Source organism: Homalodisca vitripennis, chromosome 2 (assembly GCF_021130785.1).
Source record: "Homalodisca vitripennis isolate AUS2020 chromosome 2, UT_GWSS_2.1, whole genome shotgun sequence".
Classification (NCBI taxonomy): Eukaryota; Metazoa; Arthropoda; class Insecta; order Hemiptera; family Cicadellidae; genus Homalodisca; species Homalodisca vitripennis.
Genome location: NC_060208.1, coordinates 68,112,444 through 68,127,156, shown reverse-complemented (window position 1 = coordinate 68,127,156; position 14,713 = coordinate 68,112,444). Strand labels below are relative to the sequence as shown.

Genomic DNA, 14,713 nt, shown 5'->3' with positions numbered 1-14,713 from the left:
CTGATCTCTTCCGCAGGTGAATAACTAATCCAGCACATAACTGCAATCTAGGTTAAAATAAACTAATCATACCAGAGTGTTGTGACAGGATCATAGGAATCACAACAACCATGCTGTGCGTCGACTGCATGCACGATAACTCTACAATATGCACTTAATAAAACCAAACACAACACTAACTATTAAAACTTAACTAAATAATCTGGTATGATTTGTTTATTTTAATCTAGATTGTAGTTATGTGTTAGGTTAGTTATTCACCTGATGAAGAGATCAAATTGCAGATCTCAAAACGTATAGTTACTGATTTTTTGTACCACTGGACGATGAGAAGTATTTTCTGTTCCCTTCACAATCCTTCCTCCGTCAAAAACAAACTTCAGACAAATAATTACAATATCTCGCTATTTAATGCTTTCCTTAGTAGTTTGTAGAACGGCTGCTATCTCGACCTTCGTCTATTTTGATCGTATTAACGTCATCTACATAAATCCACTTATAAATATGTTACTCTTGCATATATTGGATGGTTTAACTTCCTCTTTGATCAGCATTGTCGGTTTCGTGTTACAAATTACATATTTCTTTGAACTTCGCCTGTTGAAACAGACACTGACTTCCTAGTTTATTATACAGACAGTGCGCGCTGCACTGCGAGATAACGGTCAGGTGACGGTGTGTTTGGTGACCTTTCTTTTATTCTTTTTATACTATGGGTGCTAGCTGGGTACTACACTAAATAATATTCGCCAGTCAAGGTATGTCATTTTGAGTTGTTTTTTACTCCTAATGTCAAATTAACAGCTGTGATGAATATTTAATAATTTTAATCATTCTCATTGTTTTATACTTTTATAATTTATGTTTTGTATTGCTTCACAATATAATTAATACGTGTTAGATAAGGATACTGCAAGAAACAATTATTCCGATACATTACAATTACGTATGTGAAATATATATTATACTATTTGTTTATGGTCTAGGTGTGTCTGATGTCAAAACGAAGTAAATAATTCATTTTGAGCTTCTTCGTCGCCCACCTGTTTGGATCTCTTCAGGGGAACATGACTCCAGCTTCCAGGAGTCAAGTTTGTGGCAGATACCAGACTGCATTAAGAAGAAGGTGAGCTGGACGCAACATTCATATTGAATTAATCTTTCTCAATAGTTACGTTCTAATGTTGTTTAACAATATATTCTTCAGTTACATATGTTTCATAGTTGCACGCATTGACTGAGGTGAACGCAACAACTACTATTCCAACTGTCCTCAGGTCAGTACATGGCTTCTGTCGTAGTAAAGATGGTAATTAAAGCAAATCTTGAGATTTACTTCAATTTATGCCAAAATAATAACGACTACATTAACAACAATTCACTTTCTTCATATGCCCAATACTTTCTATATAATGACCTTTTATATTTCGGGCCACATGATTCACTCACTTATCTTATCATATGGCTATAACTGGTTTGTTTACAAAATAATAACCCATAAATTATCTTGTTTGAAATAGTAAACGTTTCCAGTTGTAAATTAATGAAAACATGAAATGCAGGTCAGAAATATTGAAAAATGTTTATAAATTTCCTTTTACCTAGATTGATTGCAATATTCAGTTTAGTCGGTATTAAAATCGTTGAGTGTAATCAATACAAGCAGGTGAATAGTCTACTAATAGACTTTGACTATCTCGTCAGCCAACTTTACGTTCAGCATTGCTCGTTTGTGGAAATAGGTGAAGGGATTTGCAGTGTGAGTATTTCTTAAATAAATTATAAATCTACTCTTTAGTACAAAATCTTAGTAGGCAATATATATCAACCAAGGGAGTCATACAGATTTTCATAGCACTGGGATTATGCTATGATAGACCAGTGGAACCCTGCCAATTTCATCCCGTCATCATCCAGTGTCATCAGTCATCACTTCCTTATAAAAGTCTCCATCGAAGAAGTTTATGCGGTCATCAGAGTCAAAGGAAGACCTATTTTAATAATTTCAGGTTCGAATTCCTACTTAGGATCATTCGTCAATAAGGAGTAAAGATTAAATAAATTAATATAACCGAATAAACGGATCAAGCATCGTCAAGCGTGGCTGCTGATTGGATGGGTAACCGCTGAGCGATCCTGTCCTTGCAAGCAAACCCGCCTGCCTGGCCGTTGGTGGTGGTTCGTAAGTCACCTTTAAGCCGGTGGTCCCTAAGTGTTAGAGAGCTCCTTAGCCTTAAATTCACCTGGCAAAATAAGAAATCTTTACTTTCTTTGTTTGAAGGTTATTTTGACTATGGAAGGATTGTGAAGGTAACAGGATTTTTCCGGACATTTGCCATCGTTCAGTGAAACAAGAAATCAGTAACACTTGTGTTTCACTGATCTTTATTACGATGTATCTTGCTGTGACGATATTTGTTAAAGGTCTCACTTGATTCTTCCTATATACGATCACCTCGACAGAGTGGAAGTGTACTACACATAGCCACCTAATATCACTTTTAAGGTTTTCAAATAGTCCTAATCCTCGTGTGTGTGTCCGTCAGCTGTTCGTGGAGCTATCGCTGGGTGTGGGAGGTAACAGGAAGCCGCTACGGAGGCAGATGTTCTTCGGCAACTGTCTGTGCTCAGAGTTCCGCTCCTGGCAGTTGTGTAGCCGACAGCTGGCTCAGCAAAGGTCCGAGGATTGCGTGTTCGCTGAAGGACAGGAGTCCCCGACCAGCAGCGCCAGGGTCCACCGACGGCTCTGTGATGTGACAGGAATGACTCAGTGGAACCCTCAGTGTAATTGTTCCGTTCCGCTGGCGGCTAACCCTCAGGAACCCATGCGAGGTAAACAAACATATATGTAAACCCTAGTGTTTTTGTGAGTCGAGGACCAAAAACGAAATGCATAAGAAAACTTATTTATAGCAAACGAATGTAGAAATTGTTTGCATGGCACTGTTAGCTACTGTACAGTCTATTCCCGTTCATTCACCATGGAGAGGAGTAACCGTCGGTTAAAACGACGAGAAAGTAACGTTTTTTGTAGACTTTCGATCTACTTCCCTCCGCTTCCCAATTCGCATGGACACTTATTCCGCATTGCTCCGTCCGACGTAAGAAATTTTAGTGACATCTATAAAATTAAATTAAGAACCAAATTATTCTATAAAAGATTCCAGTAAAGTAAGGATTTCAGTATAGTTAATTAAACTACAAAGGATCTCACAGTGAGTTCAGTCTCTATTCTTTTAAAATACGTTTGTTTATGTTAGCACAACTTTTTCCTCTAAAATTCAAACCGCTGTCGTAGTGTTACATTAATTGCAGAGAGGAGCACCCAACGATGAAGCTCTTGTGAACTAACTCTAAATTCCAGTCCCAAGGCAACAATTCTTCGCAAAACGTAATAAACTTGAGTAATACTCTACGGGTTTGAATGTAATTTTTTACACTTAAGGCATTTTTTTTCTTGATTCATTTCCTAACACCGTGCTTATGTCGTAGGAACGGTAAAGTGTCGATACTAATACAGTACTGTGGTTGAAAATCATCCCAGTTATACCAACATCTTTGCTTACATCCTCAGTTTCTGCTACTCCGTTAAGTTACCCAAGTATCTCGTGACTCTACGTAACCAAATATAAGATAGCAAACTACAAAAATTCTCTACATGATTCATAATCCCAGCATCATTTATAAATTATATTTTCGTGGATCCAATCGTTAAATTCTGCAGTTACTGCGGCAACCGGAGTTTTCAGTCTGTCTGGAACACAAAAGCAAGTGGCTTAGTGAATGTCAAATTCTTTATGGGTTATATTCATTCAACATTTCTGTTTTTATGAAACTAATCATTTGTCACAATGGAAAGTCCGATGCGGGAATTTTCTCTCATGTGTGTTCTCTCCATCTATTAGAACAGTATTATATTATACCATAACAGTAACCAATCAGTAAGAGAATAAGTAGAAGGTAATTTTAATTAACACGATGTACACTTGTAAGATACAATAAATCATCTGGACAAAGTTTCTGAGTGCTGTTCATAGTAATTGAATTTTTACAAATTCTTTACTCGTTCTAAACATGATTCTAGTCTAATTATGCTTCACAATTTTTGTGTTTTTTCCCGCAAGGTTAGGTTAGTGGTAGGACGTCGGACTGACAGTTTGCAGGAACAATCCGACCGAACCGCTTGGCCAGCTTTATTGTATACTTATCCTATAAAGTTATACATACTGCTGGTCATTTTGACTCAACATGTGAAAATTCTCCAGTTTACCGTGGTTTGAAAATGTAGGTTTAAGGGAAACCCCATCCATGCATGTTTTTTCAACCGGCTCAATTTAAATATATTATGTGGCAGTAACTAACTGTCCAGGTGGAAAGTAAAAGAAACTAAAATATAAAGTTAGTGAAAATGTGTAGAAAAGGCAATAAAGCTCTAGCAAAACTAAATTGCTTTCCATTCCATTTCCGTTCCGTCTCTATGCAACAAACCACGCCTGTTAAAGCAGTAGTACAGCTATTACAGACATCATCTCTATTGGGAAGAAGAAGTCAGCAATTAGATGTACCTACTGTATCTCCTGAAAGGAATTTAAAACGTAAATGAGGGTTGAAATTTTTGCCTTTCAAAACTGACCTTTTTGCGAAATATTAGTAGATTGCCTAGCAGAGTTAAGTGGTAGAGAAACTGTTCTCAGCTTTCTTCAGTCGCTTCACCACACGGCCAATACTGAGAGAGTTTTCAAAGTAATTAATTGTAGTTTGATTTTGTACATTAGTATAGGACTAATTTCCAAAAAGGTTGTTTTTGTCTCCAAGTATGTCGGCTCAGGTTTCCGGACTTGTTTCGCTAACCCGATGCCAGCCTCGATCTGCACCCCGCGCTCCGTCTGTGGAACGTCTCGCTGCGACCTCAGTCTTCACGGGTCGCTCTACGGAGTTAAGTGCGACAAGAGATGCAAGGACCATCAATCGGTGAGTGAGGTGACCTAATGAATTGCTAATGATATCGGTGCAAGCGAAAGTAGAACATTGTATGCAAATCTTATTCGTGTATGATCCAAAAACCTCAATGATCTGATCAATTAGGCTGATCTTCATGATAATTCAAGAGCCAAGAACCAACTTCTATGGTATGAGCACACAACCTGGGTTTTCTTTGAATCGATAGATAAAATTCCACTAAGGAAAATCGATTTTCAGCTTTGCTAGTTTTGGCACTAGTCTAAGTAGAAGAGTATCAAAAGGTTTAAAACTATTAAATGGTTTTTTTTTCTCAGCTCATAATTTTTAAGCTTTAAGCATTTAAAACTGTCCATTACAGACATAAATAAATGCTAGATGAGCGTCGGCTAACCATACAGACCAATTCTAATATTTTAATGTGGCGACTTTCATATCTTTTTATCCTGTTCTTTGACGGTGATATAATAGTTGTTTGAGTGTCTGACGGTTGTAAGTGTACCAAGCTAAGAAAAATATAATCTTAGAAAAACTATTATTCCATATTTTTAACCCTTCGATATCCCCCCTTTCCGATTTATCGATTTTTGGAACAATCGAATTGTGTGCTTAGGCCCTATACAGTGCAAATTGGTTTTCGGCTCCTAGACTGTAATACTATTGGAAGACCCAAGATAACGCTCCAGCTGGAAGAGCAAGATGGTGATTATACTGCTAAACAAAAGACAAAACACTTGTTGTCATTACATTTGCTTTAATGTAACTTAATCCTTTTCGTCTTCATTGTTGAATGACAAATGAAAACCAAAGGATCCAATTAAACTTTTATTTTTGCATAATTAAACACTCAATAAGTTTGAGAAGTTCAACATTTGTCTTTCTTGTCTACATTCCCGTCATTGCAACCATATCTAGTTAGATCTAGAGAAACCACTAAAAATATATACGATATAACGCCCTGCTTTATATCCCTTATTCATTAGGCTGCTTCCCGTTTGCTTTAATTCAATGTAAGAGTCTAAATTTTCAAGCCTACACTGACTAAGCGTTAGTGATGCCTGTCACTCAGGGGACTGGACAGATTCTTTTCTGACATGTATGCACGTTGTGTCAAAAACGAATTGAGGAATAGCCTTAAACTTTGGCATTAAATGTCTTTTCTGCGTAAGGAAAGACGAGTTTGAAAACTGAGGATGTCCCTTCATTGTATTTGGCTTTGTGTTAGCGAAGTCTATTACTCCAGAGTGACATATCACGAAAGAATCGAGCTGCACACTTTAACTTTTGCAGAAAACATAAGCAAGACCGAGTTCAATTATGGTGCAGTCCCTAATGTTATGTCCCACATTCTATCCCTAGTTAAGTGTGTTACGTGACAAATGGTCTGACCTACTTCTTCCTTGTTTATTACAATCAAACAAACAATTTATTGCTGCACCATCAAACCCCCATCGAAAGTTGATAGATGGGAGTGTAGGTTTTCAATCCAACTAAGCATTGAGATGTATCAACAACCACATAACTGGTGTACTTTTTTCAGTTCTGCGAGAGGAAAGGCCCAGCCACCAGTGAGCGACGCAACGTAACCTCGCAGTGGTCCCAGTGGAGTCCTTTGTCCGGCGAGGACAGGTCTAACATCCAGCAGTTCGATGCAGAGTGCGTTGGTTCCAAGTAAGCTATTGATAACAGTGTTTTATAACGGCTTCCTGAGTTTTAAACCCTCCTAACCAGAAGAGATTTACATGAATCTAACGAGGAAATGTGTTAGTTATTAGGCTTATGCCACTTGTGCTATAACTATGGTCAAGTTTTCCTGTTCATGCTACATCGAAATAGAGCTAAATAAAATACAATATCGATACTCGGGCTCTTTGTGGAGAGCCTATCTTCAGTCAAATGATTTACACTGAACATCAACGTCTTGATGCGGTTTGCACCGGATAAAAGTAAAGGATAGATAGAACTCTTGTTAGATCATAGTAATGTATAAATAGATTACTTTTTAGACTTCTAAGTTCAGTTTTCATTACGCAACTAAACAAAATTAAGAGATGTTTTAGGTTTAGAATAATCAAGTGATTTCATTAAGGCATGAGTTATGTTAAAGTTTAAAGTATTGAGAAGATAAAAATGATCTGAACTTAGCTTGACTTCCAACTAATGACATAATGATTATCAGGAGAGATGCAATCTACTTTAACAAATGCAGTACATTTTATGAGAATAATATAAATAGTAATACATAAATGGCTAAATACTCGTCATACAAAAATATATCGCTGGAATGAGTGTTGTTTTACTATAGCACGCTACCATACCTATAGTAGACTACTTGTTGCTAAGTCATAATCTTTCTAAACTAATTTTCTCCTTCTAAGAACAGTATACAACAGTCTCATAATTATACAACAAATAAACGTTGCGTTGTAATAGTACTCATTATTATAAAACAATATCTCTCTTTTTCTGCATTTTGTTAAACACATAAAAAGTAACAACACAACGTTGATATAGTGCTTATTAAATAGAATGATTCTTCGATGGACAAAAATGTGAATGTTTCATACGGCAAGATATTTAAAAAAAAGTCAACTATAGTTGATGAAATTTAATTTTACATAGATAAGAATGTGTTCTATGATAGTGAATAACCAATTAAGGATTAGGTTGAGCGTAATTTGTGTGTCAATTACTGTTCTGTACGAGTGTATGTCTGTCTATCTGCCTGCAGAATACCTTGAGAATGAAATTAATTATATATTTCAAATTTTGCATGTAACCTCAGTGAAGCCTCTTATGCAACTTGTGGTTTGGCAAAATGCTGCCTTGTAAGATATAATTATAACTTTGAAACGTTAATTGTCTTTCATAAATACCTTTAAAACGATGTGTATCTTCAAAAATGTATTGGCCCAAAATTTTTTATTTTGGAGGCAGGGATAATCTTGTGAAATTATACGAAAAGAGCAGTTTTATACCCTAGAGAGGTATTTATATTGAGCTTGGTTTTTCTAGGTAGTGTTGTTAAAAAGTTAATATGGGTGTGTGTGTGTGTGTGTGTGTGTGTGTGTGTGTGTGTGTGTGTGTGTGTGTGTGTGTGTGTGTGTGTGTGTGTGTGTGTGTGTGTGTGTGTGTGTGTGTGTGTGTGTGTGTGTGTGTTTATATATTAATCTTCAATATGAAATAGGAAGTTATTAATAAACAATTTATATACTTCAGCTTAAGAAGGGCAGGGTGACATTTTTTCAATGGCGTAGCTAGATAAAGTTGTAAAATGCGCCCTTCCTGTCTGCTCCAGTACTCCTTCCTACTTATCTTTACCTTCCCGTATCTCTCTATATATAGCCTACTTCCTCTGTAAAATTTTAATATACATAGATTTTGTAAAAATGAAGAGAAAACATTTGAAGACATTATTTTACATCAAGATTTATTTATGCATTATCTTAGTACGAAAATATAAGATACAGAAAACCTACAGTTAATATAAATAATAGTCAAGTACGTGATGGTTATTTACACCAAATTAAAACCTTTTCTTTTCTTATAATTAAAATATGTTTCAGCCAACTTGTTCAAATCGATACTGTTTAAACGCTATTTATTCTCATCTTAACTTTTTTGCTCAACCCTTACCAATCATTTATTAGGATCTGTTCTGTCAGCAAACAACCAACAAGGTTCACAGTAAATTCCATTATTATGTAACAGTGAAAATAAAATATTCCAAAACAATTGCTATTAATTTAATACTTTCAAAATGACGAAGTATATCATAGGTGAGCATACTCACCCAAAAACAATAATCTCATAAGAACCCTAAGTGAAAAAAAATTGGGGAACGTTAATATTATTAGTAAAAATACAGTCCCATTTCACTACGTTACCTACTCTTTTATATGACAAATATTACTTTTTTCATTATAATGATCTATAAAACTGTTTCGTATAACTAAACTCATGAGAAATTCCAAGATCTTACGTGTTACAGCAATAAGTTAGCCTTCAAAACTAAAAAAAGGTAAATTGTTTACTAAACAACCACCGCACAATGCACCTGCACCTATCAAGTATATTCTCAAACCACAGTGTGAGTGCGATACTGATTCATGTTGTGACTTGAATACTTCCCGAGCCTATCAATTCATTGAAGAAAACACAAAAGGAAATATTTAAGAAAATCTGTCTGGACAGTTTAACATACAACCTGATATCGCTTAAGGTAATACTCGCCTGCTCCAATGATGATTTTTTTATTGTTGTCAACTCGTAGATAGATCGAAATAGTTTATATAAAAGCCTCCATACCAATTATAAAAGTTACTAATTTCTAGTTGTTATTAAGTGCTGTAACAATGTGTTCATAAAACGTGTCTTTTATATTTATTATTGTTCCAGTAACAGCACTGCTTTTGACTGCCTTGGACCTGGATTGTTGTGGTAAGTCAGTTGTAATGTTGAATGTTGTTTTTTATGAAAAGGTTTTACTTAGAGGACTGTCAGAAATACAAACATTATAAAGTTTTTCATGAATTTGAGGTGTCAGTGCCTGAAGTGGAAGATCAAATTTCAATTTCTGGTCTGTATTACCTCTGAGACGTATGAACACCAAAGTACGCACAGCTCATGAACTGATATAATAACACATTTTTTCGCTTTCAAAAAATGGTGTATGAAGTTAGTGAAGCTCTCCTCAGAGTAATACTGTTGAAGAGGGATAGTAGAAATTATTGAGTGAAGCACATGTAGAAGCACTTGGATATGATTTACTTACTGTTGTATTCTTCTTCTTTTGTGGTTTTAAGAAGTCATGTATGGGTCTATAAATCTCTTCTAGTTGCCAGTGAATCTAAAGCTCACCCTCAAGATCATCAGTATCAACAAAAAATTTGGCAATAGCATTAATTAATAAATTGCCATGTATACAATTTAATGTAAATAAAAGTCGTTTGACAGGTATTTGGTCTTCAGATCATATGTTAGTTTGCTTATTTAAATGCATATGTGACAGATACGGCCAAATACAAAATAATTGAATCAGAAAAAGTAAGGGCTCTGTGGTGTAATGGTAGCACATTCACCCGGCAAATAAGAGATCCGTGTTCGACTCCCGGCGGAGCAAGTTCTTTCTGTGATTCAATGTTTATTGAAATTATATACATTTATATTTATTTATATATGTATATATATATATATATATACATATAAAATAGCACATATATATTTATATATATATATAAGATATATATATATAAGATCAATTAATGGAAGTTTATTAATAAATATGTTGAAATAACATCGAGTCAAGACACAATCCCTAATACAGTATTTTAATGCAAGATTCCACGTAAAACGTTCCAGTTTGCTTCTAACATTTTTTATAGAGAAGTCCATAGCAATCTTACTTTTCTTTGATTGTTCCTATATTCATTCATTATGCTCTATTTTGCAATCGTCTCAATGCCAGTTGCAGCCCAGAGGATAAGGACTGTATCTGCGAAGTGAAAGTTGAGGATGGTCACCTCAAAGCTTTCCGGTATACTGTCTCACTAGAGAAGAACATGTGCTCAGATGAGGCTGATCAATCCTCAGTCAAAGGTAACTCATTAATTGCATGGTTCATCTTATTTGCCGCTTAAAATGTATCAAGTTAACAAATAAAAACCTGACATTTGATGGTTGTAAAGACGGTCATCTCCTTAATAATATCACATGGTGATATCAACTGTTATGGTTAAGAACAGTTGAAACCTCAAACACTTTCAACTTCCATAATTTTCACCATTTTTATCTTATAATTATGAGATTTGTTTCATTTCAATTTAAGATAAATCCTTTCTTGTTTCTTCAATGCTTTATAGCAATATTTTAGTAAATTTAACAGTATTTTAGATTTTCACATATATAATTTCATCTTTTAGATATTCAAAATTATACAATCTATAAAGAGCTGCTGTAAAGCATTTGGATCTGTATGAATAAAACAGAGGGTACAGAATACAGATACTACAGATACAACATACACGTACACACACATCACATACAGATATCTCAACATACATCATACTTACAGATATCTCATATTATTGCAAGATACTGAAGTACTTGGGGTTTGACATTGTTATTATAGGATCGATTATTCACCATCATCCTATTAATCTTTGATGCTATTTGAAGTTTAATAATACAGTATTATTATTTTTAAACATTTGGATATACAAACAAACATTAGTAGTTATTTAGGAAGAAATACATAACATATATATGTATTTCTACCTAATATATATATATATATATATATATATATATATATATATATATATATATATATATATATATATATATACTATATTACTGTATAAATCAAGCAGTTTGCTACATTTGTGGAATAGTAGTGGTTTGCAGTCACCAATCTTTAATAGAATAATCACTGTTTATAGTCACCAAGTAAAATAATTACATCAATCAACTAAATGTTATTTTCTAATTTCAACTTTATTCACACCAGTTGGATTGACTAGTAGTTTAGTAGTTAGTTACCTTATCACTCAATCTCACGAAAATACTACCTCTATCTTCACTGCAATTTAGTGATAGGCATGCAGAGTGAGAGCATTTTCATGCCCGGCCCGAAACAAAATAGCTGACGGTCTTGCCAAGAACCACTGGTAAATGCCAATAATGTAAAGACAGACGTTTATAAAGGTGCAATTAACACTTTGTATATCTAGTGGCTATAAACAGGGACAACAAACCGTAGTTGCATAAGTAGTAATGTACACCACGACCTTGTAACTGAAATCATTGCGCCTTGCAGTAAACCATCAGAATCTTTAAGAGTGAATTATGGCCAGAAAAGATTAGCATATGTTTTGTAGTAGCTTTACTTACTTTCCTGCAAGAGCGTAGTGCATAGTTCAGAATTAAATCATTATTTATTTAGAATTAATATTAACTGTTATCAATTAATTAATTGTATTAATGCTATGTACAATTTCTAAGTATACTTGAGACAAGTCACTTGAGATGAGAAATAATATTGTAACAGAGTGTCAGATTTTATGTTTACAACTTGTTTCATACATTGACCAATGTATCAAGAAAACACATGTCCTGTAAACTATCCAGAGTAAAATTTACATAATGGGTTAGAACCCAGGGTGGCAAACTGTGAGGGGGAGAAAATTTAGAAAGATATATAAGATCCAGTGTTCTTAGTCCTACATTTCTCATATTGATGGAATTTTGACCTTCTACTACCGAATCACTGCAATAAAATAAATAACAGTGAAAAAAATCTTAAATGCTCTTAGTGTAAAATAATTATCTAAAATAATTTAATATTGAAGATCGCAGATTTCTACAACGAAAGGTGTACTTTGATACTAATAGTCAACTCAGATGCTTTAAAAAATATTATATTTTTGTTGGTTAGCATGAACAGGACTGTATTAGAACCAAGGTCAAGAGGGTAGGACATTTATTTATCATGGAATCTCCATTCATCGTTCAGGTTACTTACTTACTCAACTTTAATACAGATTTAAAAATACAAACACATTATCAATTATTAAATAATCAATAATACTATGTATTAATTACTAAACAATACTATTATAATTTATAAATCTCCCAAACTTTTAAATTTATAACACCAATGTAAATTTTAATTTTCAACAAGTTTTTGCACTCAGCACCAGCTACAACACTTTTCACATATATAATTTAAATTACCAAGTGAATTTCAAGTTATAATTTCATTTTGATTTTTTTCAGTGAGATCAGCAGGCTACAGGAGTAATAAGGATGAAGCCAAAGTTTGGAATCGGTTCCTAGATTTGGCTTCAAAGGATGACGACTCAAATTCTCTATTCTACAGTCCGAAGTCAAACAGTAAGAAAAATAAACCAATTGACTCAGTTTTACTCAAACCAGAAAGTAATAAGATAGATAGCAATGTTAACCAACAAGTGGAAGACTTAAACGATGGCAAAACAGTTGTTAAACATCCACACGAGTCTAACTCTGATCTTGGCACTCGTTTACAAGTCAATGTGAGCCAGTTATCAGCAGGTAGATTCCCAGAAAGAAATGGAAATTTATTGAATATTACAACAATCTTCATTGAAACTAAAGGTAATCTACCTAGTAATAAAACCAAAATATCAGAGAAAAACAAATACTTTAACAATGTACATAGTTTTATTATTTCCAATCATAATATGACACAGAAATCATTACTGCAAACAGAACTTTTAATGCCTTCGATGAATGAAATAAGTGATTACCGCTTTTCTCATCCAACAAACAGGTACACAGAAGAAACTACAACTGTAAAAATTGCTAAAAAGAAGGAGAAATCTGCTTCTAATTTGCAAGATGTAATTCCTACAGCCTCCTCACATCAGCAAATACTAGAAGAGAAGGAAAATGTGTTATCTAATAAACAATACAAGGATAATAATAACAGTCAAGTGGCAAATGATCAAGGTTGGTTAACTTTAAACTTTGACAATAAAAATAATGAACATTCTACAGAAAACATTAATCAAATTCACTTTGGAAATGAAATCAATAAAGCAATAGAGGGAATTTCCCCTACACATGGTAATAATGAAAGCAATAAAAATAAAATGTTTAATTTTCTAGACACTGTGGACAATACTTATGAAAAAAATAGGAGCCATGAAATACTTCAACATGAAGTAAATGCGAGTTTGGGCAAAGACAATGACCTAATTCGCTTTTTAAATAAATATATCACAGAACTAAACAATTCAAACTCGATTTTAGGTGCATTACAAAATAAAATATTAAATGAAGATACGAGTAAGATATTTACAGATAGCTTAAAATCAACTGAAATACCTACCCTTTCAGATTCAAATATATATTTAAATATTACTAATAGATTGATGAATGTGAATAATGTTGACATGATTAAGATAACAACAAGTAAAGTTGGTTCTGAGCATAGTTTTCCACATACTAAGGATTATAGAGATCTAAATACTACAAGAAATATAAATAAGGCATTGAAAGGCCAAGCTAAACCTACCAAACATTCTAGTAAAACAATAAAGAGTAAAGTAGAATCTGGGATTAAAAACATACATACAAATACACTAACATCTGATAAAACTCTAAAATTTGATATAAACGCTACAAGTTCAGAAGATAATAGGTATACATATGAAACTATATCAAACAGAAACTACAGTGAGATAACTGTAAAGCTGGAACAAGCAACAGAGCCAGCAACAGAAGTAGCAATTTACATTTCTGATATCGAAAACTTGTTACCAAACATTAACCCTACAACAAACAAAATTCTCAGGAATCTAACTACATATTCGGGAAGAAGCAATATTGCTAAACATAAGTTGAAGCTTCAGTCAAACTATACAACAGATGATCCTCTACAAAGAGTGTTCAGTAAAGTTTCTGAGGACATCACAACAGATGGAAACACTGCACATCCTCCCTTCTCTGTGCTATATGTAGAGCAAAGTACGCAAAGCAACTACGATGAGCCTGAACCCATTCTAAAGGACTTGGACAAGGATACTGTAGACTACAGCTTGGTAGATGCCCTCAACACAGGTATCGGAAAACCCTACAGAGACAGGAGCCAATACTTTTTCAGGGACAGAAATGCCAAAATAAACAATGAAACCTTATTTTCATCAAATAGAAGTATTATAAATGAAACTTTTGGTGATTAAATATATTTATATTAAACAACTAAATAGTA

The 14,713-nt window shown here is 34.0% G+C and overlaps 1 protein-coding gene across 2 annotated transcripts; it reads left to right on the top strand.

Moving 5' to 3' along the window:
* The first annotated feature begins 1,502 nt into the window (after positions 1 to 1,502).
* LOC124354096 (GATA zinc finger domain-containing protein 14-like) lies at positions 1,503 to 14,713 on the top strand. Of its 2 annotated transcripts, XM_046804302.1 has the most exons (7): positions 1,503 to 1,759; positions 2,547 to 2,832; positions 4,829 to 4,971; positions 6,500 to 6,630; positions 9,358 to 9,399; positions 10,427 to 10,557; positions 12,736 to 14,713. In XM_046804302.1, exons 1-7 carry the CDS (start codon positions 1,580 to 1,582, stop codon positions 14,682 to 14,684), a joined length of 2,862 nt encoding a protein of 953 aa, XP_046660258.1. In that variant the 5' UTR covers positions 1,503 to 1,579; the 3' UTR covers positions 14,685 to 14,713. The 2 variants fall into 2 exon arrangements, with proteins under 2 accessions (XP_046660258.1, XP_046660259.1); XM_046804303.1 differs by lacking the exon at positions 1,503 to 1,759 and having other exon boundaries at positions 2,693 to 2,832; positions 4,816 to 4,971.